General features: G+C 40.3%; 1 protein-coding gene across 3 annotated transcripts; it reads left to right on the top strand.

Annotated features, from left to right (window-relative positions):
- The first annotated feature begins 48 nt into the window (after nucleotides 1-48).
- TUBGCP6 (tubulin gamma complex associated protein 6) lies at nucleotides 49-23,999 on the top strand. 3 transcript variants are annotated; one of them, XM_048934829.1, is made up of 27 exons: nucleotides 49-157; nucleotides 1,438-2,249; nucleotides 3,624-3,787; nucleotides 5,133-5,343; nucleotides 5,789-5,962; nucleotides 7,172-7,293; nucleotides 7,604-7,679; nucleotides 8,224-8,333; nucleotides 9,564-9,655; nucleotides 9,753-9,892; nucleotides 10,641-10,790; nucleotides 12,015-12,096; nucleotides 12,180-12,268; nucleotides 12,659-12,774; nucleotides 13,403-13,541; nucleotides 13,632-13,748; nucleotides 13,993-15,289; nucleotides 15,707-15,762; nucleotides 16,040-16,232; nucleotides 16,506-16,674; nucleotides 17,814-17,955; nucleotides 19,056-19,250; nucleotides 19,524-19,656; nucleotides 20,056-20,269; nucleotides 21,168-21,367; nucleotides 22,250-22,412; nucleotides 23,172-23,286. In XM_048934829.1, the coding sequence occupies exons 2-26, from the start codon at nucleotides 1,503-1,505 to the stop codon at nucleotides 22,399-22,401; spliced, it is 5,280 nt and encodes a 1,759-aa protein (XP_048790786.1). In that variant the 5' UTR covers nucleotides 49-157; nucleotides 1,438-1,502; the 3' UTR covers nucleotides 22,402-22,412; nucleotides 23,172-23,286. The 3 variants fall into 3 exon arrangements, with proteins under 3 accessions (XP_048790786.1, XP_048790881.1, XP_048790957.1); XM_048934924.1 differs by lacking the exon at nucleotides 22,250-22,412 and having other exon boundaries at nucleotides 23,172-23,999; XM_048935000.1 differs by lacking the exons at nucleotides 17,814-17,955; nucleotides 19,056-19,250; nucleotides 19,524-19,656; ... (2 more) ...; nucleotides 22,250-22,412; nucleotides 23,172-23,286 and adding an exon at nucleotides 17,033-17,221.
- Nucleotides 24,000-24,420: the final 421 nt, after the last annotated feature.

Raw genomic sequence — 24,420 nt, 5'->3', positions numbered from 1 at the left:
GTGCGGCACCTCAGGGCCGCGGTAGCGCCGTTCCCCTCCCGCCTCCCTTGGCCGTCGCGTTCCCGTGACGTAGCGGCGCCGGCAACCGCGCCGCGCTGAGGGACAGTGGAGGGGCGGCCCGAGCTGCGGGCGGCGGCCGCCGGGGAAACCCCCGCAGGTAGAGGAGCTGCGGCGGGGCCGGGCGGGAGCTGCCGGGGGCGGCTGGGCTCAGCGACGGGCGGAGGGGTGCGCGGGATGATGGGGGGTGCGAGCAGCTGGGGGGCGGCTGGGGGCTGCAAACCGCGCTGCCGCGCTGCTGCGGCGGCTGTGCACTCATGTAGGTCTGCAGTGCTGCTCTGTGCTGTGCCGGGGCGCGTCGGCTGGGGGCTGGAGGGCACGCCTAGGGATGTTCCCAAAGGCATGGAGTCAGGCGGGCTTCTCTGCAAAAATAGGCTTCTGGAGTTAAGCGTCGCTGTAAAATGAGCGATTTTAAGTTTGGGTTTAAGTCATGGCAGTGTTTTTATAGCTTGTGTCCTAAATATGTAGTGGGTCAGTTTTTTTTGTTCTCATTTGGGATCTGGACAAGCTGGATCGATGGCTAAGGCAAGTGGGATGAAATCTTATTGAAGGTCGAGTGCTGGGTCCTGCGTTCTGTCTGCAACAGCCCCAGGCAGTGCTACAGGCTTGGGGCAGAGTGGCTGGAAAGCTGTTCTGAGGAACAGGACTTGGGGGTGTTGGTCGATGCTCGGCTGAACAGGAGCCAGCAGTGTGCCCAGGTGGCCAGGAGGGCCAATGGTGTCCTGGCTTGTATCAGAAATAGTGTAGCCAGCAGCAACAGAGAAGTGATCGTCCCTCTGTACTCAGCTGTGGTGAGGCTGTATCTCGAGTACTGTGTTCAGTTTTGAGTCCCTCACTGAGGCCCTGGAGCGTGTCCAGAGAAGGGCAACAAAGCTGGTGAGGGATCTGGAGCACAAGTCTTATGGGGAGCAGCTGAGGGAACTGGGATTGTTCAGTCTGGAGAAGAGGAGGCTCAGGGGAGACCTCATTGCACTCTACAACTACTTGAAAGGAGGTTTCGGCAAGGTGGGAGTTGGCCTCTTTTCCTGCATGACAGCAATAGGATGAGAGGGAATGGCCTCAAGTTGTGACAGAGGATGTTCAGATTGGATATTAGGAAAAATTTCTTCTCTGAAAGAATGGTCAGGCACGGGAACTTGTTGCTCGAAGAGGTGATGGGTCCCTGGAGGTGTTCAAGAATCATGTAGATGTTGTACATAGGGACGTGGGTTAGTGGGCAACATTGGTGGAAGGTGGATGATTGAACTAAATGATCTTAGAGATCATTTTTAACCTTAATTATTCCATGGCTATGGGCTGCCTTGGTTTCAGTTAAAACATGCTCACCTGCTTTTCATGTTTATGTCATGAGCATCTCCTCTTTTTCCTGATATTTTCCAGATCTTCACATGAAACCAGAGACTCGCTGTGAAGCTAATTGCTGTAGCCTCACGGTTTGACAGAAAATGGAGAGCATTACACAGCTGTTCAATGACCTGTGTGAGGCACACCTGACGGGTTTGCCATGGAAGGTGCACCTGGGCAGGCAGAAGATCAGCAAGAGGAAGGCTAAGCAAAACCTGAAGAGGGTTGCGTATAACACTCTGTTCATAAACCTTTTTCAAGATGAAGCACGTAAGCTGCAATCAAACATTTCCAGGCTTCCAGTTAAAAACAAGATTTTGATGTTGTCTTTCAACCTGAGAGTCGGTGGACTAGGAGCTCAGGCAGATAGGCTGGAGAGTCTTGTGGAGGAGCTGGAAGCAGCCGAGGGCTTACCATTTACTGAGGTTAATGCTGTCCTGGATCTCTTTGTACAGCTTGCAGGAACAGGTCCTCCACAGCTTGTACCACAAAAAAAGGACTATTTTCTGAACAACAAATATGTCGGGAGAAATGTCAAGTATCAGGGTTATGATTATTACGATGTAAGTGTGTTTGAAGCTGATATACAGTCTCTAATAACAAATGAAGAATGTCAGTTCAATGACACAATTCAGAAGACGCTTCAGATCATGGAGGCTGCCCCTGGAACAGGACTCCCTGCCATAGGCTTGTTCTCACAGAACTATCCTGCTGGGGACAGGTTTGAGAGAGAAACACGCGTCTCGCTCTTTGGTGCTCTTGTCCACAGCCGTACTTATGACATGGACATCAAGTTGGATTTGCCACCAGTGCCTGACAATGCAGATTTGTCTGGACTTGCAATTAAAGTATGGTATCGTTTATTTTGGACTCAGAGTCTATGCATGCTTTCAGTATGGCATTTTGAACTTGTTTTTTTGAACACAGGTAGTAATTTCATGTGTAATAGAAGCAAGTGTTGGAATTTAAGCTGGAGCAGGGATCCTTTGTTCCTTTCCTGTTGCAGAGATGTATGATAATGAAGATGTTGGTCTTGTCCTAGAACTGTATAAAGAAGTGGCTGGCTATAGGTTGTGTGAAGTTAAGCCATCAACTTTATCTGTGCCTTTTCCACCCCAGTAATCTTTTGCTTACATTTTTTGCCTGCTTTGTGTATTGAACTTCTTTGCCTTGCTGTTTGCTTGTTACTGTTCCTGACTGCATAAGCTCTCCTGCCTGAATATACGTGCTTTGCTCTTCAAATTATGTGACCCAAAGTGTATTTTCCTTGTGACTTTTGTATCTTGAATCATTTTTTCAGTCATTATATTTCATCAAACCTCCTGTGTCCCGCTGTCCTTTTACCTTTGCAGCATTTAGTTTCTACTGTAGCTTTGACTGTCCAATCTATTCATTTTTGCTACATTATATTCTTATCGAGGTACTAGATAATGCACTTGTGGTTTTTTTTCTGTCTTTCCATTTGTTACCGTTGGTAAGTTGTTATACTGTTTCTTTTTTTAATCCTCCTTTGTTCTCTCTACTTAACATACAAATACCTCTTGCAATTCCTTAACTCAAAGTCGTAACTGAAACTAGAATTCAGATATTAAAAGCAAAAAGCCCTGTACTCATACAGATGTAAGTCTTAACTGTGAGGAGGCAGACTTTTTGTTGAGTGCTGTAGTCACCATCAGACTGTAGGATTTGAGATTTCTTGAAGAACGTGCTGTGTTTTTTGTGTGGAGGTCATTGTGCAATTGTCCTACTAGAACTGGGTACTGCTCTGCACGTACAACTGCTAGATTAGAGTGTGGCACATGCAGTGCTTGGACACTTTCAGGTTTTCTGCATGTGAATAAGCATCAGAGAACAAGCTATGTTAACAAAATTTGTACAAATTTTAAGAATTAGAATTAGTAATCTGCTTAAAAGTCATTCTGAGCAGTGCCATTTTGTTCTCTACAGAACTATATGCTTACAAAGGAGTAGGTTTCAATTTTAGCATTAACGAACGTAGTGTTATTATTTCAGTGGTGATTGATTGTTGTTTTGTATTTAGGCATTGGTGCCTGTGGAAGTGGAACAAATGAAAGTGTTTAAGGAAAAAAGTTAGAGACGAAAGGAGTGGGCACTGGCTGAGTCATATTGAATCACTTAATCACAAATGATAGCAAAATCTTTATCAGCATGTGTTTCTTCAGTAATGTTTTCATACGTAAAGCTTGAACTCTCTCCGACAGGTTCCTCAAAGCATAGACCAGTCAGAAGATGAAGGATTCCAGTCGGCATCCAATCTGACTCCTGATTCTCAGTCAGAGCCAAGCATGACTCCAGACATAGATCTGTGGGATGCAGTGCTTACATATGGGCCGAGCAAACGAAGATGCTGGGAAAGAATTGGATAGTATGTGTCTGATGTTATTGGCAAACTTCCTGTGCATCACATGCAAATGTGTGAAGGTGCAATTCATCTTAGTTCTGAATGAGCTCAGTATAGGAGTTAAACATGCAGTAGGAATACCGCAGATTTAATACCTAGAATGCAATATGTGTGTTAGTGATCGAGAGCAAAAAAGATCATGCCATTTCAGGGAGCTAGTCTTCAGATTGCATCTGTTTCACTGGAAGAGAGAAAATCACCTTAGCACTAAAAACTGACGGAGTCACGGCAATGCTTTCTGCCCATGTGAAATGCAACATTTTCTAACTAAGATCTCCGTATACACAATGCAATTAATTTCAACCTGAAATGATTTCATATTTTCAGATTCAGAAGAGAAAGCGCTAGAAGAATTAAACCCTTACCCCCCAGTATTGTGCTCCTTTTCCTTGGTCTGTAACTTAAACAGAAATCACTAACTGATTGTTGATGGTATTTGACTTATAGTCCAACTATTGAAAGAGTTTCCTCTCCTGAAAGAATGCTGTAGGCAGCCCTGTCAAAAGATTCCTTGCTTCCCTGATTTGGAAGGAAAAGAATGGCAAGTTTCATTCTTCCATTCCTGCCGAACAGCACCTCACCCATTTCTCAACAAAACTTGCGTATGTTTTCTGTAGTTGTAAGTAATGGCCTAGTGATGCACCTGCTGCAATGCTGTATAGAATTGAAATTTTCAAGCCCAAGCTTAAGCTCATTTCTGTTCCCTTATTTCCCAAACCCACTGTAGCACTCTCTGGCTTTTCTCATAGTAAGAAAAACAGTTTTTCTTGTTACCGTTTAGATTTTAAGGATCTTAAAAGTCAAATGCAGGCCGTATAACTGAAGCTTTCCTGTTAGAAATGCTACTAGAGCCCAAAGCAGTTTGGAAGAGTTGGATGGGAGGTTTGTTTTGGAGGGATGGTAATTCCTGCTAGAAAGCAGTAGAAAGTGATAATACAAGTCATTATACTTTGAGCATGTTGCTCTGGAACGTGTTTGAATATCAGTATTACGTTATCCTGGAAATCAAGTATGTATTGCCATCGTTTTCCTAAAATGGAAACTGCAGCAATGAAAGGCACAAAAGAGAGTAGAATTTCTCTGGCCAAGCCTGTGTTTCTGAGGTGATGTTCAAATTATCTGCCAGGTTATTTGTTGTCCTGAGTTAGGCCTATGATTTTGTTGTCTGTATGAACCATCCCTCAAAAACTTAGCATTCTGTGGTCAGTACACATTAGCAGCTGTAAAGCATTCTGAAATACCTTTTTTTTTTTTGCCTTAGATATATTTCTCATATAATCCCCTTTCAATATTTTGTTTGCTGTGGCAGCCCACCTGGTAAAAAGGAAGAGCCATACCTCACTGAGGCTGGGAGAGAAGCTTTTGACAAATTCTACAAACTGCGAGAAGGGGAAATGCAGCTCTTCAGTAGTACTGTACTTCAGCTTCCACAGCTTGTGCTGATGAGGGAACCTGAACTGGTGAAGGATGTCTTGAATGTCCTCATTGGTGTGGTATCCACTACATTTTCACTCAATCAGGTATGAAAGAGATTTAACCGCAATTTAGGATACCTCCTTTTCAATGCAGTATTTATTTTGAGATCTTGCAGTTGTGCTAAGAGGATGAGTGTGACCTAATTGCAGTAATGTCATATCTATCTATTGCAGTAATGGCGAATTGCAAGAGGCAGGGAACAAGCATTTGTCAAAATAATTTGCGAAAATAAGCTAATGAATTATGGAAAACAGAAGTTTAAATAATGTTGTAGACTGGGTCTTCATGAAAAATGTTGATAATTAATCATTTTCAATATATGTGAAAATTGACTCCTGAAATTTTGCTATGGTTTAATATTCTTACTATATTTTCCTACATACGTAGTATGAGTTATCAGGGTGTTTATGCTGAAAATTTGTTAAATTAAATCAGAATGCAGCTGGGTAATATTTGAAGCCTTGTTTTTCCTCTCCCATTTCATTTTAGGCTGCTCAAACCTTTGTTATAAAGGAGGGGGTATATGTGTCTGGAACTTCACCAGAGGCAATGCACAACCTGCTCTCAGAAGTTGCAGAATATGGAACCTACTACACACGGCTGAGTCGCTTCTCTCTTCAGCCAGTCTTAGATTCTTCGTACAGCAAAGGGCTTGTGTTTCAGGTAGCACCATTGTGTTAAATCACTTACATTTAATGGGCCAGTTATTTTAGGTAGAGAACGCAACTTTGATTACAAATAAGGCTGGAATTTCTGCTTTCTGCAGAACTGCAAAGTATTTTCAATACAAATATGTATATTTATGTATCCCGGGTCAGCAAGGAACAGTGCCACCATTGGAGCCCTGCTTAAACTGGGGCTGTGTGTGCTTAGGGTTTGCCTTCCCCAAGGCAACAAATGAAAGCTCTTCATTACCTGAACTATGATCTGTTATGTGGCTTTGTTGAGATTTAAAGGGACAGAATTTAGAAACATTTATATCATAGAATCATAGAATCACCAAGGTTGGAAAAGACCTAAAAGATCATCCAGTCCAACCGTTCACCTATTCCCAACAGCTCCCACTAAACCATGTCCCTCAACACAACATCCAGCCTTTCCTTGAACGCCCCCAGGCTCGGTGACTCCACCACCTCCCTGGGCAATATGTTAAAATATATAACTTTAAAATACAATAGCTTTCTTAATACAGTATGTATATATACAACATTGTATATATTACCTTGATACTGAAATAGAGAAACATGCTATTTAAATAGCTTTAATAACTTTTTCTTAGTTCAGAATTAAGGGCACATTTTACTTGTCAGCCCTCTTTATATTTTTCTAAACTCTGTGTACCTTCATGATACCAGGTGAATTTCTCTTTCTAATGCATATAATTCTTTTAGGATTAGTTATGAAAATATATGCCTTCTGAATCTTTCATTTATAGCTATGTTAATAGAAATTGAATAAAAATTCTTATTCAATTCTTAGTCAACCTAGAGGAAGTTAGACATTATATGAGTTTTTTCCTCGGTTTAGTTTAGGTATGGAAGTAAGGAACAGGTTTCCCTGGGTTCATAAAGGAGCTGCTACAGAATCAGAAGCTCTTCAAAAGGGCATTTCAAGGAAGATGAACCAAAATGCTCAGGGTGTGCCTGGGTACAGTCTTTGTTCATGGCACATTGAAAGAGTATAAAGGAGTCATTTGGTTAATTGTATGCCTGAAGTTATGTGGACTCTTACTTTCCTACACAAGCTCCTCTTGCTTTTAGATGCAGATTATTTTATTAAAGGTTTGTTTTCATGCTGGTGCAACTGATGTGAGATATAACTATTAACACCAGTTACCAGTAAGGCTTTGTCAATATTTTCTGTTGACAACAGGCTTTCACAAGTGGTCTGAGAAAGTATCTTCAATATTACCGAGCCTGTGTTTTGTCTACTCCTCCTACTTTAAGTCTTCTGACAATCAGCTTTCTCTTCAGGAAATTGGGTCGTCAGTTGAGGTAAGAGATTAACATTAAATATTTAAGCTTTCCATAGAACAAAAACTGCAGTCTGCTTTTTTTCTTTACACTACAGGAGAATATTAGACAGCCTTATATAATCTTTCAGTATTTTTCCAGCATTTTCACACAAAGATTTCTTTATATTCCCCAGGGAAAACATGTAAAGTCTTTACACTCAGATAATGTTATCATTCAGATAATACCATAGGGTTGTGGTGTGAATTTAATCTATAGCAAAGTTCAGATCACCCTGATCTCAGAGCTTTCTGTCTGAAATTCTTACGTATGCTTTAATACTGTTTTTTAGATATCTGGCTGAACTTTGTGGCATAGGAACAACAGCACTGGGGATCGGTGGTGGAGCTGGTGCTTCATTTCCTACGGTGATAACAGATTTTGTTTTCATGTTTCACTTCAGTTACAATTATAACCTTTTTCAAAAATGCAGTTTTATATAATGAATTTAGTTTCTACCAAAGATACGACCTCAGACCTCTAAAGTGCAGTTTATTTCATTGTAGAGGAGATGTTTGTAGCAAATGAAATTAATCCAACTCTCCAGTGTTTATAAAGTGAGAATGAGATCACTAGAAACTTAGAATCTAGAAACTTAGAATCATAGAATGGTGTGGGTTGGCAGGGCCCTTTAAGGTCACCTACTTCCAGCCCCCTGCCATAAGCAGGGACACCTCCCTCTAGACCAGGTTGCTCAAAGCCCCACCCAGCCTGGCTTTGAATGCCTCCAGGGAGGAGGGGGCATTCACAAGCTAACTCTGATAGAGTGATCTTAACTGCAGGTACCTAAAGATGGATCCTGCCTTCTGTGTGTGAAATGGATCTAAATATCCATATTCATCAATTTTTATTATTAATGTTGTAGCGGAATTTGTCATCTAATATTATAATATTTATCATTTTCATTTTTAGGGTGTAAAATTGCTTTCGTATCTGTACAAAGAGGCCCTCAACAACTGTAGCAACGAACACTATCCAGTCCTTCTGTCTTTGTTAAAGACAAGTTGTGAGCCATACACAAGGTGCGTCCATAACTGTTCTCTGCACAGTTGTATTTAAGAGCAGTTTTGAATTAGCAATCTAGTGAGTAAATGCTAATTGCTAACAGCTCTGCTAACTGTTAACATAGCAATGACTTTTAACGTTTTCAGAAAATAGGTAAGGTGCAGCTGTTTCTGCAAAATGCATGTTAAAATCCATTAATTTTGCTGAATGCTTCTTTCCCTCTCTTTTCCAGATCAGTAACAATATGTGGGTTTTAATGTAGAATCCTGAAACTGGCAATCATGCCTTTGTGCTAGAGTTCTGCAGACTGGGAAAGTTAATGCTTATTTCCACTGTGTTTGAGGGCTTTTCAGTAAGCAGAAATAATAATAACAACAATGTCTTGCAGATCTTTATCAAAACATCAGTCATCAGAGCTGACATGGAAGGAGGCATCCATCACGTGAAGAAATATTGTTATCCTGAAAGAAATTCACTGAAAAAAGTTATTGCTCTGATAGATAATAGGAACACCAGTTCTAATACATAAAAAGATCTTAACTTTTATTTACAACGTCCAAATTGAACTGTGGCTCCTGCACTAAAGGTTTCCTGTTTGTTGCATTGACCAAACTTCTAGGAAAGGTGTTAGTATTGGAACGATTAAGGAAAAAGAAGGCTATCAGGGTGCTCTGAACCTTTTTATCTGTAGGTTCAGATAATTGTATTTTATATTTCTTTAAAGGCTTGGTATTGCACAGAAGAAATATGCATGAATAGAAGCATGAATAAATACTCTGAAATAGGTTTTTTCATTATTACATGTATATTCAAAACTGTCTGTGGATACAAAGGGTTGATATTGTGTCTTTGTTCTATAGTCTGTCCATTTCTTCCTGACCAGGTTACATCTGACTCCTGCTTCTCTCTCCCTGCTCTTTTGATGTGACTGGAATGTTTCTAGAGGTTTTTAATATTTTCTTAGTAAATTTACATGCAGAAATAAAAAGATTGTTTTAACTTGGACAATCTTTGATCGTAATAATCAGTGAAATATGCTCTATTGAGTTGGTTTATTTTGAGAAAAATGCAGAGATAGAACCCTATGTATACTTAAATGTCAGTGTGACAGCACTTGATTGCATGTTTTTATTCTTCCTGTAGCTTGTGTGCTTTGATGTTTTAAAGAATATACTGGTTGGTTGGTTGTGATAAAGGTGAGAAAGCCAGGATTCATTTTCAATGTTATTTAATTACATTTCTTTTAGATTTATCTATGACTGGGTGTACAGTGGTGTATTCAGGGATGTTTACGGAGAGTTTATGATCCAGGTGAATGAGGATTATCTTTGTTTCAGAGGTACAGTATGCATATTGAGCACTTTTATTTTACACAATTTGTGCTGTTAATTAATTACTTGAAAATACATAATTTCTTCTTTTTTTCTGGTACACAGATAAGCATTACTGGACTCATGGTTACGTCTTGATTTCAAAAGAAGTAGAAGATTGTGTCCCTGTATTTCTTAAACATATTGCTAATGATGTGTATATATGTGGGAAAACCATAAACCTGCTGAAGTTGTGTTGTCCCAGGGTATGTATTGGTTTGGTTCTTCTCTATTTTATTGAGAAAACCATGTCTCTTCAGAGTTGGCTTGCCATATTTTTAGCAAGTGATTTCCTTCATCTACGACTGGTATTGCATAAGCAGGAGGCTAATGCATGAATGTCAGACATTCAAGAACTGATTATCCACTCTGCTTGCTAATATCTCAACTGAAGAAATACACATTTTTAACAGCATCAGAATTATTGTATACTGTGCATGTGCTAGATTTCTTATTTTCCTTCTGCTGAAAGCAGAAATGTTTTAGTCTTTTAAGCCTGTGCCTTCCATTTTTCACTCCAGATGCCTTAGTTACTAGGTCTTGGTTCTACATAGCTCTTCTATGTCAGCTCTAGCACTGCCTTTCCAAGAAGAGCTTGAATAGTTCCTTTTTTTCTTGTTTTGCAGAGCAAGAGTTGTCCTTGGCAAGAAGAACTGGTTAAATTACTTTGTTTCTTCACACTGTTTTGTGCAGGTCTAACAGGGAAACAACTACAGAAGTGTTTGAAATGTGTGGGCACTCTTATGTAAAAAGTATTCTGGGCAGCTCCAGATAAAAGTCATAACACTGATATCTTAAACAAGATGGCTCTCTGCTAGTTCTCTTAAATCTGCTCTGATAATCATTTCCAAACCACAACTCAGGTGTGCCAGTAGCACTGGCACGTGAGTTCATGATCGTACATCTTACAATTTTTAGAATGTATTGAGAAGAAAATTTCTCTCTGTTTTTCAGCACTACATATGTTGGTCAGATATACCCGTACCCCGGATTTCTGTTATTTTTTCACTCGAGGAGCTGAAAGAAATAGAGAGAGATTGTGCAGTGTACGTAGGTCGGATGGAAAGAATTGCTCGGTACAGTTCTATAAGCAAAGAGGAAAAGGTAAATGACTGAAAGAGTAAACAACTTATAGTTTGATCTTTTTTTTTTTTTTATTACTCTTTATTTTTATTGTAACTTCAACAGAATTTGCATTGATGGTCAGACTTTTTCTTATTGGCCAATTGCTGTTTGACCTGCTAGTGCAGTTAACAGACTTTGAATACAGCTTTTAAAGCATTAGGCAGTGTGTTGTTATTTGTCAGCATTTTCACATTGTAAAGGAGATTTGGACTTCCATCTTAATTCTTTTCCGCAAAAGATTTGCCTTGCTACTAAAAAGCATTGAAAAGATTTTAGATTCTTACTTAGCTAATGGAAGAAATCAGGAATCAGAAGAGAGGTGGCCAGCAGGGACAAGGAAGTGATTGTCCCTCTCTACTCTGCTCTTGTGAGGCCCCATCTGGAGTACTGCGTCCAGGTCTGGAGCCCACAGTACAAAAATGACAGGGAGCTGTTGGAGAGGACCCAGAGAAGGGCCACAAAGATGATCAGGGGACTGGAGCACCTCCCCTATGAAGACAGGCTGAGGGAGCTGGGCTTGTTCAGCCTGGAGAAAAGAAGGCTGCGGGGTGACCTCATTGCAGCCTTTCAGTACCTAAAGGGAGCCTACAGACAGGAGGGGAATCAACTCTTTGAAAGGGAAGATTTAGGTAGGATGTCAGGGGGAAGCTCTTTACTGCGAGAGTGGTGAGGTGCTGGAACAGGCTGCCCAGAGAGGTTGTGGATGCCCCATCCCTGGAGGTGTTCAAGGCCAGATTGGATGGGGCCCTGGGCAGCCTGGTCTAGTATTGAATGGGAGGTTGGTGGCCCTGCATGTGGCAGGGGGGGGTTGGAGATTCATGATCCTTGAGGTCCCTTCCAACCCTGTCCATTCTGTGATTCTGTGACAACACTCCTTTTCCTAATTTGCATGGCTAATTGTTTTGTTAGAATACTTGTAGTTCTGTCCTACACACTGCCTGATTGTAGTACGTATACTGGACTGATGTGTTTTGATGTAAGGTCCAGAGTACAAACAAGTTTTCAACAATAATTTTAACTTACTGTAGACTTAAAATTTAATGAATTGTTTTATTCTTCTTCGCTTACTGTGATCGTGAATTAATAACCATTTTATGGTTGTGGTATGGTTACATGGGTTAATAGCCACGTGTAGCTGTATTTTCAAGTCTAAAATAACAGGAGTATTTCCACCTGCTTTTTGTGGTTGGTTGATATTTTCAGGATTTGCGCATGGAAATAGCCAAGCAGGAATTAATTGTTCATGCACGAGAGACTGCTAGCAAAGTGCTAAAAGCCATTAATGGTGAGTTGTGATGGAGTTTGGTGTGTTTGTGTGTTCTGTCGGGTTTGTTAATGTAAAATAACAGCATCCTTGTTGTAACACAGATCGGCAGATATCGGAGCGAATGGCTTTGGATGCAAAGAAACGTGAACAGTTTCAGAAGTTGAAAGAGCAATTTGCAAAAGACCAAGAGGTATTTCTGTGTTTATTTCTAAAGGCTATGTGTATTTCTTATACAAATAATTGAAAGGTTATTTTGATTTATTGTACTGAATTTGAATGAGTAAATATATGGAGGTTGTGAATTAATATGAATGAATTGAATGAATTAATAGATAGAGGCTGTGGATGCCCCATCCCTGGAGGCATTCGAGGCCAGGCTGGATGTGGCTCTGGGCAGCCTGGTCTGCTGGTTGGCGACCCTGCACATAGCAGGGGGGTTGAAAGTAGATGATCATTGTGGTCCTTTTCAACCCAGGCCATCCTATGATTCTACAATGACATATTCCTGAAATGCAGGTAAGAACTTTTTGCAGACGTGTGCATCACAGCTAGTATTGAATGGCTTTAAATATTTATGCAGCGTCGCCTTGCTATAAAGCAAGAAGAGATTGATGATGATTTCAGCTATGCTCGAGAGCTCAGAGAAAGAGAAAAAAGACTGAAAGCTTTGGAAGAGGAACTAGAAAAAAAGGCAAGGTAAGTCTGTGTGAGTAGTCTCCCAAAGCTCCCAAAGACCTCAAGAAAAAGTGTTTTATTCTGTAGTTTATGGCTTTATGTAATTTATGTAATTTATTTTCAGACACAACTCTACAGGGCTAATGTTCACAGCTTTTGGATGTGTAGGATTGCTTAGTGGTCTAGAAGCCTGGGTTCAACTGATCTGTGCCCATTCTATCCAGTCTGTTTACTGTTTTCATCAGAGTTTGGGTAAAAATGTTAATCTTAGAATTAAGATATGAGCCCGTAGCAGAAATGGCCATATGTATGTCAAAGCAGAGATAAAAAGGAGACTCCAGGTACACTGATAATCAGTTACTTGGTGTGCTAATGTTACATAGCTGGAGGTATTTCATTTTCTTCCCTTATATCCAGAAATACTTACAAAAACGAGTGACATACTAAGTGTAGTTATAGGAGCATATTAACTAAAACTGCAGTCCTATTTTCTCTACTTGTAATTTCGCTGTAAATGAAGCCTCTATTTTTTAATGTTAAAAATTTATTTCTTGGTTCTGAAATACAGAAAGATCTCATTCTTCAGAAGGGAAGAGGAAAAATTACTATAGAAAATCTGTAACTCAGCTTTATTTTTACTTTTGTTCAGGCAAGAGTTAATTGACCATTATAGCAAACTTTCTGATGACGCAGCCCGTAGGGAACAAAGAGCTTTATGGAAAATCCAGAGACACAAGTTGGAAACAGCTCGTCTTAAATTTCTCTTTGAAGATCAGAAACGTATCGAGGTATTTTCTGAAAAGATTATATAAATGATCTTTAGAAAATCTGGTATTTGATGTGTTAAAGACCTTTAGTTTTGTCATTTTTGCTTACAGGAAATGCTTGAAAAACTTCCAGATGGAAGCTACAGGAGGAAATTAGATATTATTCCTTATAAACAGTGCCAGCTGGCTTTGGATAGAAACACTGCTGTGGAAGATCCACATTCACAGGTGAGTTTATTTGCTTACATAAACTCCAGGTAGATGTTCCAAGTTTCCTTAAGGGGAGTTCATTTCATAGTTCAGTTCATCAAATAGAAGGTTTGCTGTAGCAGCAGCATGAGTAGTTATCACTGTATCTGTACTGCATCTGAAAAATTGGAAAATTTCAAGTCTTACATGTAACAACATGATGCCTTATTAAATAGCTTGATTATGTGACTAGCCATACAGTGTAATAATTACTTCTTTTTAGGTGTCAACTGTGAAACCTTTGCATTCTAATGAACGAGTTGGCAGAAAAGAATCTGAATCTGGACTGGAATACGTTACATCTACTGACAAACCATTGGCCATGCCACAGCTGGCAAGTATTAATGCTGATGAGCATTTTCAGCCTAAACCTGCTGGATCTGAAGGCAGTCTGCAGGGTTCAGAGCAAGCGTGCAGCCCCCTGTGTAATGCTGATTCTTCTCCGGAATCCAGTGTGAACATAGAAGATTTCTTACCAAAGCCACAAGATGAGCAACCTGTTGCCATTAGCTTACAAGGATCTCTGCTAGATGAAGCGCTTAGAAATATTAACTCAGATCTGTCAGAGACTTCTCAAATAGGTGAAAATCAGCCTGTCTCGGAAGGAGAAGGTAATGCACTGCTACTTCAGCAAAATGAGTATGATTTTAATACTGTTCTCAGGCCGACTGCTGCTTTGCAAGGGCACATTAGAGTTGGAGAAAATGTATTTGATGTGGAGTCTAGAAGGCCTCGGTGGAACATCCATGGGCATGCATCTGATGCCAACATCAGAGTGGGAGAATATGTGCCTGAGGTGGACACTTACCAGCCACGTTCAAGTCCTTATGGGCATTCTTCAGACTCCCATATAGAAATCAGCAGCTATACCGCAGAAGTTGAATCTACTCGACCCCGATGGAATATTCATGGGCATGTTTCTGAAGCTCATATTAAAATTGGGGAATATGCTTCAGAGGTAGAGCCCTCAAGACCGAGGTGGAGCATTCACGGGCATGCTTCGGAAGCCAGTATTAGGGTTGGTGAATATGTGTCCAATGTCGCTCCTGCACGGCCCCGGTGGAACATCCATGGCCATGTGTCTGATGCCAATATTAAGATTGGTGAGAATGTGTCAGAGGTTGTCTCAGCTAGACCTCGTTGGAACATCCATGGGCATTCTTCACAGTCACACATCAAAATTGGAGAGCTAGTTTCAGATACACAGCCTCTGAAATCTCGTTGGAGCCCGTTTGGTCATGCATCCCAGTCAAGCATCCAAATAGGGAAGTGGACTCCGTCTACAGAAGATGATCCCATACCTCATCGTAAAGCAATTTCTGGTCCTTCATCTGATTCCACAGTTCAGACACTTCTGTATAATGAACAGTTATCTCCTTCTGGAGAGATCAGAAAGGAAACAAAACCATCAGAAGCTAAGGAAAGTATTTCACCTCAGTCACAGTCATCTGACGTTGATCCTGTCTCTCCTGATGCTAAAGGTGACAAAAAGGAAAATGCAGTGGAAGAGAAGCAAGAAGGTAAAATAAAATGAAGTTTATTCAGTCAGCATTTGTTTAAGACATCCTGAAAGTCACCGTAAACATTTACATTCAAAATGGCTACTTATTTCTTAATTCCTTGTTTAAGTTTTAGAATGCTTTTAGAATCCAGAGTCAAGAATTCCACGTATTCTCTTCTTCTATATACAAGAAATAGAGAATTGAGGGGAAAAATGAAAAAGGGTTCTGAAACTTTGTGAAACAGGACCTCATGTGAACTTGAGTAGAGAACATGCAAAAAACTGCATGTGTTGGACTTTGGGGAGGAACTCTTACTGTGGCAGTCTATGGGCTTTAGGGAAATTTTGAACAACTTTGGGAACAGATCTGAAGTATGAACTAAGTACTATCAGCAGGTCTGAGTAATTGCTGTCTTTACCTTATTTGTAATTGTAGTAATTGCAGATGAGGTTGACAAGGACCCTTCTCCAGATTCATCACAGAGCTTGCAGGTAAGAAACAAACTGGTAGTGCAGAAGACTTCCTTCAGAGAATTGAGTGATCTGGTAATTAAGGTAATGTGTTAAGGTAATTAAGGTAATGTGGGTCTGTGTTAATTTACTAGTCTGTTATACTGTATTGTTTTTATGTGTCAAAAAAGAATTGACAAGTAAGCTGTCTTATTTTCAGATGGAACAACTTGTCGATTGCCTGTAAGAACACATGAAGTGTGAATGGCCAAAAGCAGCAGCTGTCCTAAAAGCAATTTGGCCATGTTTTTTCTTTTAGGCAGAAGAGCCTGAAAAGGCAATTCCACGGGATACTGTGCCTCAAGAAGCTTTGTTTTCTGAACCCAGTGCTTCCAAGACTAAGGATGAGGAAGGAGGAGAGGAAGATGCATGGAAGAAAGAACAAGCTTATTTGAAAGCATTATCAGATCAATACTGCATTGAAAAGTACCAAGATAGTTATGATTTAATGTGTGAGTAGAACACTTGGGAGAAGTAGGGAGAGGAAGGTGTAGCAAACTTGAGCAAGAAAGTGGGGTGCTGGAACAAGTATCTGAATTTTCAGTAAATTATCAATATTATGAACTGCAGTAGCTAAACAAATTATTTCTAGGCACAAAGATGAGAATTATACATTGACATACTTTGATTTTCTGATGTAGAGGGGTTTGCAGAAGTTAACAGAAGTAGATTATCAAATTGCTGAAGTATAACAACTCACAGTGTCTGTGTATTTTTAAATTCAGCAGAACTACCAGTTTCCCATCTCTTGCACCATGTGATACCAAGATCATACACTTTTCCTGTGGATCCTATGGTACAGTCAGCAACAGATGAAACAGCTGTACAACTGAGTGAGCTCCTATCTCTGCCTGTGCTGATGAAACGTTCCATTACTGCCCCACTGGTATCTCAGTGAGTTCTTACTGGAAATAATGTAATTTGTATTATAGCAATTCATGTAGTGCTCTTAGTTCTGTTCTGAGACAAGAGTAGCACACAGATGTGTGCTTCTAAATTTTCCTTTTGCTTCCAGAAGTGGTCTGGTGGCTGGTTTATTACAAACTAAGAAGTTCAGATTTACATTGTAAATAGTAATATATACATACATTTATATGAGTAAATTACAAAAGCGAAGGTCTGTTTGGAATACAGGGGCTGAGAGGGAAGAATTTGCTCTCACATTCCTGGGTTTCACAACTATTTCACACCACTGTTTCCTTATTCTTTTAAACAGGTGTATTATTTACAAGATATGTGCTTTCTTTGGTAGGTAAAAGGTGAGGGGGAAAAAAGAAGATCTTTTGATTATATGAAAGTTCATGCGTATTGAGCAGAATATGCTTTATGTTTCTGTGGGATCTCCATTGTCTTCAAGGCTGATTTGAAATTGACTGGAGTCTGTTCTTGTTGTTGGAATATTAAGGGAACCCACATGTGTGTGAGGCTATTTTATTAGTATGGTATGTTAAACAAAAGTTTGTTAATGTGTAAAAGTTCAGCTTCTGTCATGAAAACAGTTGCTCACAGATAGGTTGAAATGCTTCCTATTTTAGAATCTTCTTTCTTGCAAAATTGGATTTCCACTTACTAGCTCTGTCTATGCTGTATTTTTAAGTTCATAATAGAAAGAACTAATTACCTTATTTTTAAACATCCAGATTGTCTACCAGAGTTGTGTATACAGTTGCATGTATTCAGCAAAGCAAAGTATGTATGCTTGAGCTGTTTGTTTAGGTGACAAAAATAAGTTAGAAGACTGTTGATGAAATGTTGCTACAGAGTCAGCAGCCCGCTGTGTGTGTAGCCGGCCTTAAAGTACTTCTGCAGTACAGTTCAAAACCCAGTTCACTGAGGTGGTAGCTTTTAGTTGTGGCATATCCTGAGTGAAGACTTCTGAGCATAAGCTTTATCTCATTTTCTTTTGCTTATGTGAACGTGTTCCTGTCTTGGATATCAAAGTACTGAAGCATTAACCTGATGTAGCCATAGCAGAATGTTAACATTAAGGAGATCCTTGTAAGAATAATACCTTTTCTGTGTTTTTCTTTTAGTGTTTCTCTTGTGAACAAAGCAATAGTTGATTACTACTTCGTGGAACTGAATGTAGAGAAGCATTTTGAAGCACTGAGACACTTCCTGTTAATGGAAGATGGGGAATTTGCTCAGTCGCTCAGTGACCTGTTGTTTGAGAAGGTACATGCTGCATCTTCTAAGCCTTTGGTTTTTGGTTATTTGTTTTAGCTTGACACCTGTGAATGAAATTGGGTGGAAATAAGGGAATGGTGTGAATCAGAATCCTAGCTGGTGCTGTTTTCCTCTTTGTGCTATGTCAAGAAGTGAGGAACTCTGTTAAGCTTGTAAGGACTGAGGCAAAAGAAGGTCTTTGCTCAGAAGGGGTGCCCATACCCAGGGAAATTCCAAGGAAGGGTGTAATATTTCTTACAGATAATCCCAGAAATAGAGTACTTGGTACATGGAGAGTGGTAATTTCTAACTTTGACAGATCAGCAGTTAAAGAAGGGAATTTCACTCTTTCCTGTGAGAACTGCTGTACTCTGTCTCCTGGTAGCAAAGCTGGAAGAGTCTGTTGCCACTTGAGGTCCAATGCAAAGGCCTGTGTTGTAAAATAACAGCTCCTACCTCAAATGTCCTACACAACAGAAGGGGGGACATCTGAAGAGAGTGCTGCACTGTCTGATGAGACTGCATTCTTCTTGTGACGGCATGGGTTGATATGATAAAATAGGAGATATTGCTTTCAGAGCAGCTCTCGTGCACCTGCTTGTCAGTAGAGAAACATACCTGCAGGGACAGTTAATGCATTTTCCTGTCCCCTTAAGAATGCTTTTGGTGCAACTAGAAAAAGCACTCAACTCCTTGAATAGCTTGATTTGTATGCTTCTGAGGCTGCTGCACTGCAAGCTGGACTGGAGTCAGGTGGCTAATGCCAGCCCTGTCCCTGGCTTTCTACCCCTCTGAAGCCTGAAGGCCGTGTTCCCTCCAGCAGGGATGGTTAACAGCAGCTCCTGACCACAGCAAGCTCCGATCCCACGTATCAGAAGAAATCAGTGCACGTGGAGATTACCTTGATGCTGTGGACGATCCATTATTCAGAAATTTCTTCATAACCTCTTTGTGCATCCCTACTGCAAAAGTAAATTTTTCCAGTCAGAATGATGGGACATCAGGTAGTTCAGGTAGTCATCACTTTACCATTCTGCTTGAATTCATCTGTTTGCAAGAGCCAACTCTTTTAATTAATAATGTGTAATTAGGGTTTCTTCTTCCCGTAGCTTGGATCAGGACAGACACCTGGTGAACTGCTGAATCCACTGGTTCTTAATTCTATCCTAAACAAAGCATTACAGTACAGTCTTCATGGTGACACCCAGCTTGCTTCCAATCTTTCTTTTGCCCTCAAGTACCTTCCAGAAGTGTTCAAGCCCAACGCACCCGATGCTCTGAGCTGCTTAGAGCTAAGGTACAAGGTAAGAAAGGCAGTCTGAAGGCAGTAGCACTGCAAGCATAGCATGGTTCTTGTGTATTATGGTAGACTGAACATCTTAATAGTGGAATACCTCCAAGAATGGAGTGAAAAACCGTGTAATTGAAATTACAGGATTTACATATTCTGGCCACTGTATTATATTATCAAAATACTTACATCGGTTTGTATGTCTTGGAAATATTTGTATCTGAAATGTGGTAATAATTTCTAACACAAGAACGCAGCATGGTCAGAGCTCGGTTATTTCTTTTAGGTTGACTGGCCTCTGAATATTGTCATAACAGAGAGCTGCATGAATAAATACAACAAGATCTTCTCCTTTTTGCTTCAGTTGAAGCACATGGTGTGGACTCTCAAGGATGTGTGGTTTCACTTAAAACGCACTGGTAAGTATAAAACAAGTGAGCTGGAGGGCATGCTGTTAAAAATGTGCTTAGCACCTTGTGCTAGTTGCAGAATCACTGAATTGTAGGGGCTGGAAGGGATCTTTAAAGATCATCGAGTACAACCCCCCTGCAAAGCAGGCTCCCTACAGCGAGCTGCACAGGTAGATGTCCAGAAGGGTCTTGAATATCTCCAGAGAAGGAGACTCCACAATCTCAGATTGTCAATTGATCATAAATATGACTTAATGCAGTCGTGTCAAGCTTCAAATGCCACAATAAAGAAATTTCCTTAGCATTTTATACAGGTCTTACTAAAAGAACTGTTCATTCCTTTATAAATCCTGTTTTAGACAGTCCCACTGGATTCCACTGATAATTTATTTCTGTTTTTCCTTTCAGCATTAGTGAGTCATGCATCAAATTCTGTTCAGTTTCGACAGCTGCAGCTGTATAAACATGAGATGCAGCATTTTGTGAAAGTTATTCAAGGTTACATTGCTAATCAGATCCTTCATGTTACGTGGTGCGAATTTGGAAACAAACTGTCTTCTGTGGGCAATTTGGAAGAAATTCACAGAACACACGCTGAATACCTCAACAAAGCAATTTTCAGGCAAGCTAGCACGCTTATATTTATTTCACATATTTCAGTGAATGGATCTGTTGGTCTACACATCTGTTTGGCCCAGCGTAGGTGTGCAGACTGACTTCTTCCTAACCACAAACACTGCTACATCATTCTTATACATGAAAGTGCCTAGAGTCAAAGTGTTCTTATAAAGGGAAACACAGTGGCACATAGAAAGATCCATAATTTCCTCAGCTAGCCATCTCCTTACTCACTCAGACTCCCTGCAGTTGCTTCCTGCTCTGCCTCTGTGAACCTTAGATCCCCTTGAGCTGCAGAGCTCTAACCTAAGTGGCAGAATCGTGGCACTTCTGCCACAATTGTTTTCCTTTCAGCCCGTCCTTGTCATAGCCTCTGTTAATGAGTGTTATTTTCATTCTGTGTGAGCAGTGTTCACAAGCAGTCCTGGCTCAAGAATGTGAGATGCTTGTTCTGTACATTTTTGTACATTTTGCCCTTGATACTGTGTGGTGCCCAGGACTGGGCTGTGTGAGAACAAATGTGACGTGATGCCTCCATCCAGATTCATTAGCACAGCAAGAGACACATGTCTGTGGGGAATCTTACATTCATGGCCTTTCGGTTACTTTATATGGGGAAAGGTGGTGGTGGGAATAAGAGGAGAGCAACAAGGGTTTATTTGATGTCTTCTTAAAGTGCATACACTGGAATCATAGTGGGTGGATAGAAAAGATGGGAAGAACAGGAATTATAAAATTGCCGTTACAGTTGACTGCAGACTCATAGATTATTATTTTTTTTTGTTATCATTTAAAGCAACTAAAGAGGAAACCTAAAGGACTGTCGCCCCATTGTCGTGTTCTTCTTCCTACAAACTCAGATAATGTCAGCTACATTTTTACCACTGTTACTTTTCTGTTAGGGGTCTGTTGACTGAGAAGGCTGCCCCAGTGATGAACATCATACACAGCATCTTCAGCCTCATCTTGAAGTTCCGCAGCCAGCTGATCTCTCAGTCGTGGAGCTTTGATGCTGGGAAGCAAATGGCTGTTCATCCCAACTTTGGTTTGATGCAGCAGTCGTACAATACTTTCAAGTATTACTCTCACTTCTTATTCAAAGGTAAGAAATTGCATACATTCTGGGACAGTGACAGATGACAGCATTCAACTGACAACTGAAAAAATAGCTAAGAGGTTTTGCAAGTACAGCAGGAAGATGCATGTAGTTATTGTGTGTTAGAACACGTAGTTCTCAAATGAAAACTGCATTATCTTGTTCTGCAAACACCAGATCATCTTAGTGGTCTCTTTCAAGCTGAGTGATTTAGTGATTCTAATTAAAACATCCACATAAGAACTCTTAACAGATATCCCCAAACTGAACATAAATCTTTGCTAATTTCCAAAATAAAGATTCAGTATTTAGCTTTCTCTATATGTGCTTATATTTTTCTTTTCTCTGCAATTGACTTCTGGAACTTTTTATTGGCAGCAATGAGAGACAGTTATATCTGAAATTAACTCAAAGCTTTATCTGTCTGAACTGGCTGAATGTTACCATTGCTGTGTGATTTGAAAATTCCAATTCCAGTGTTAGACTGAGGCTCAGTGAGACCCTCCTGGCACTGCTTGTAGCTTGAGGCCAGTTTTCCAGGCATGTATTATTCAACTGCATGGATCATTTGCCAAATGTTCTATGCTTTAATATCATAAAATTTCTTCTTGCTATCAGCTTAGCCTATAATGCCAAGAAATGGTTGAGCCATCTTTTTTTTTCCATTTCTCTTTCGGACCTCGCTTGTATTTTTAGTAGAAGGCACTTACCTTTCCCCTGAATACAAAGGTAGTTCATGGGGTTTGGTTGTTTTTTGTTTGTTTGTTTTTCAAAAACCCTTCAGTTCCTGAAGGAAGTGTAACTGTTCTTGAAAAATAGATCTAAGGAGAACACTTTCTAGTCAGATTATATTCTTTGGGAAATGAGCTGCCCTTTTTATTCTTTAAGGGTATCCAAAAATGGTGTCAAAGGACCAAAAACAGATATTTCAGGATGAGTTAGAATGGCTGCTTCCAAATTCTACAGGAGGTCAGAACACCTTTGGGAACCACCTAAGCCCATACTACGAGATCTATGATTGCTTCATGGACAGAGATTAATAAACCATTCCGTAAGGAAATTTGCTGAGTGACCCAGTTCTTTCCACCCTCTTTATTAAGCACTACAAAACGAATCTGTGCTTGTTATCTACACGTGTTCCTCCAGTCACTGTGTATTGTAGAAGACTCTCTCACAATGTGTCGATCCAGTATCCATTGAAAGCCAATACAAAGTAGTCTGGACTTCAATGGCTTTGGTGCAGGCCCTGACTTCTAACTGCCCACCTTCCCTTCCTCCCTGCATGTTACTGCTGCTTGCTGATTCCCTTTCTGTAAGTGCATGGCAGAGCTTAGGGAGTTTCTGCTGCCTTTTTTACTCTGTTAAATAAGGATATGAAGAATAAGTCAGTTTGTTTATTTGTGGAGCTTGAAGGGTTTGTCGTAGGAGTTTCTTTGATTTTCTCTCTCACGTGGACGTAGCTCAAGAGAGCTTCAGCAGAGCTTCTTCCTTCAGAGGCCACCAGCAGGCCTAACCACGTTTCCTGCTCAGTTGGCATTACAGTAAGAACACAGCCTCTTGTTGTGAAAGCAGCCTGGGGAAAGCATAAGACAGTTTCACTTGGAACTTGCATCTAATTTGCAATTCTTTATAATTCCAGAGAGAAAGATTGGACCTGTCTCATACAAAATTGCATGTTTGTTTCCATTGTCCTCAGCTTTCTACAATAGGCTGGTTTTGTTGCTTTTTATCTCCTAAATTGAAATGCTGATCCTGACTTCAGAATATTAATCTTTGTTGAAGCTTATTTTGCCTTTTGTTTTTCTCCCAGTGGTAACAAAGCTTGTAAATAGAGGATACCAGCCACATTTGGAGGACTTCCTACTGCGAATCAACTTCAATAACTACTACAAGGATAACTGAGCCCTGCAGCCTAAAGATCACTGGTAGCATGGTAAAGCAGAAACAGTAAACCCTGTATGCTTGTAATTTATAGGAGCTTATGCAAATGCCATGCAAGAGGCATTTTTGTCAATTAAATAACCCATCCTCTGATAGCTTGAAGAATATAGCCACCACATAGTTAAGATGCATCACTCTGTAACAGCTTCCTGTCGTTTCACCTACTGAGAATCGATGTTGCCATTTTCACAAAGATAGAGGAGTGCCCCAGCTTAGCAGAGGAGGGAGTGCAAAACTGTATATCTGTGAATGTGTAAATGTTGTATTTTCAGTGTTGTGAATTTCCTCCGATGTAAATACGTACATGTGCAATAAATCAAACGATAGATACTTTCTAAAGTTGCTGAGTGTGAGGTGCAGCTGTTCAGATGGATTTGATGCGTTTTGTTTTCACACTGACAACTAAGATCAGTCTAAACATGACAACTTCTTGAAGGCTGGTAGTGGAGTGAAAGAGGAGGGCTTGATGAAACATTGCAGTGATTGGGGAGAGGATAAGTATTGGACTATTCAAGGACTCAGCAACTGTGTGATCACTTATCACAGATCTACTTCCCTTATGGCTGATTTGGGCTTTACATAATCACCACAAAATGAACTAGAAGAGAAATTCAGCATCACAGGAGTGAAACACAACTCCAATGGCTGCTTCTAACTGCAGGAGCACAGTTTTTACTTCCTTGGTTGTTTTTTTTTTTTCCTCACCATTATCAAAAGAAACTATGAAATATGAAATGTTGCAGAGGGGGACTCTGCTTTGCATTTTTCAGGTTTGAAGTATGTTGACTTTTGAGATTATAAAGACACAATTGCTTAAAACATAGATATATTCAGAGCCTCATTTTCTAATTGGCAGCCACTTAAAGGTATAGGCATTGCCCACATATTTCCATAATATGGAATACCAAATACGATTTTTTGTTACCTATGGTGTTGGTTTTTTTCCCCTGAAATGGAAATGACACATTGGAGTCAGAATATATCAGTTATAAAGCTGCCCTGGTCCCAGGTCGCTCCAAAAGACCGTATTACACAGTTCTAACAAAGCTACCCTGTTTTCTCTATCTGTGCTCCTTTCATTTCTGTGCTATCTTTCCTGCTGCAGAAGAAGATATCCA

This window comes from Lagopus muta, chromosome 1 (assembly GCF_023343835.1).
Source record: "Lagopus muta isolate bLagMut1 chromosome 1, bLagMut1 primary, whole genome shotgun sequence".
Classification (NCBI taxonomy): domain Eukaryota; kingdom Metazoa; phylum Chordata; class Aves; order Galliformes; family Phasianidae; genus Lagopus; species Lagopus muta.
This window is presented reverse-complemented; position numbering and strand designations above follow the sequence as displayed.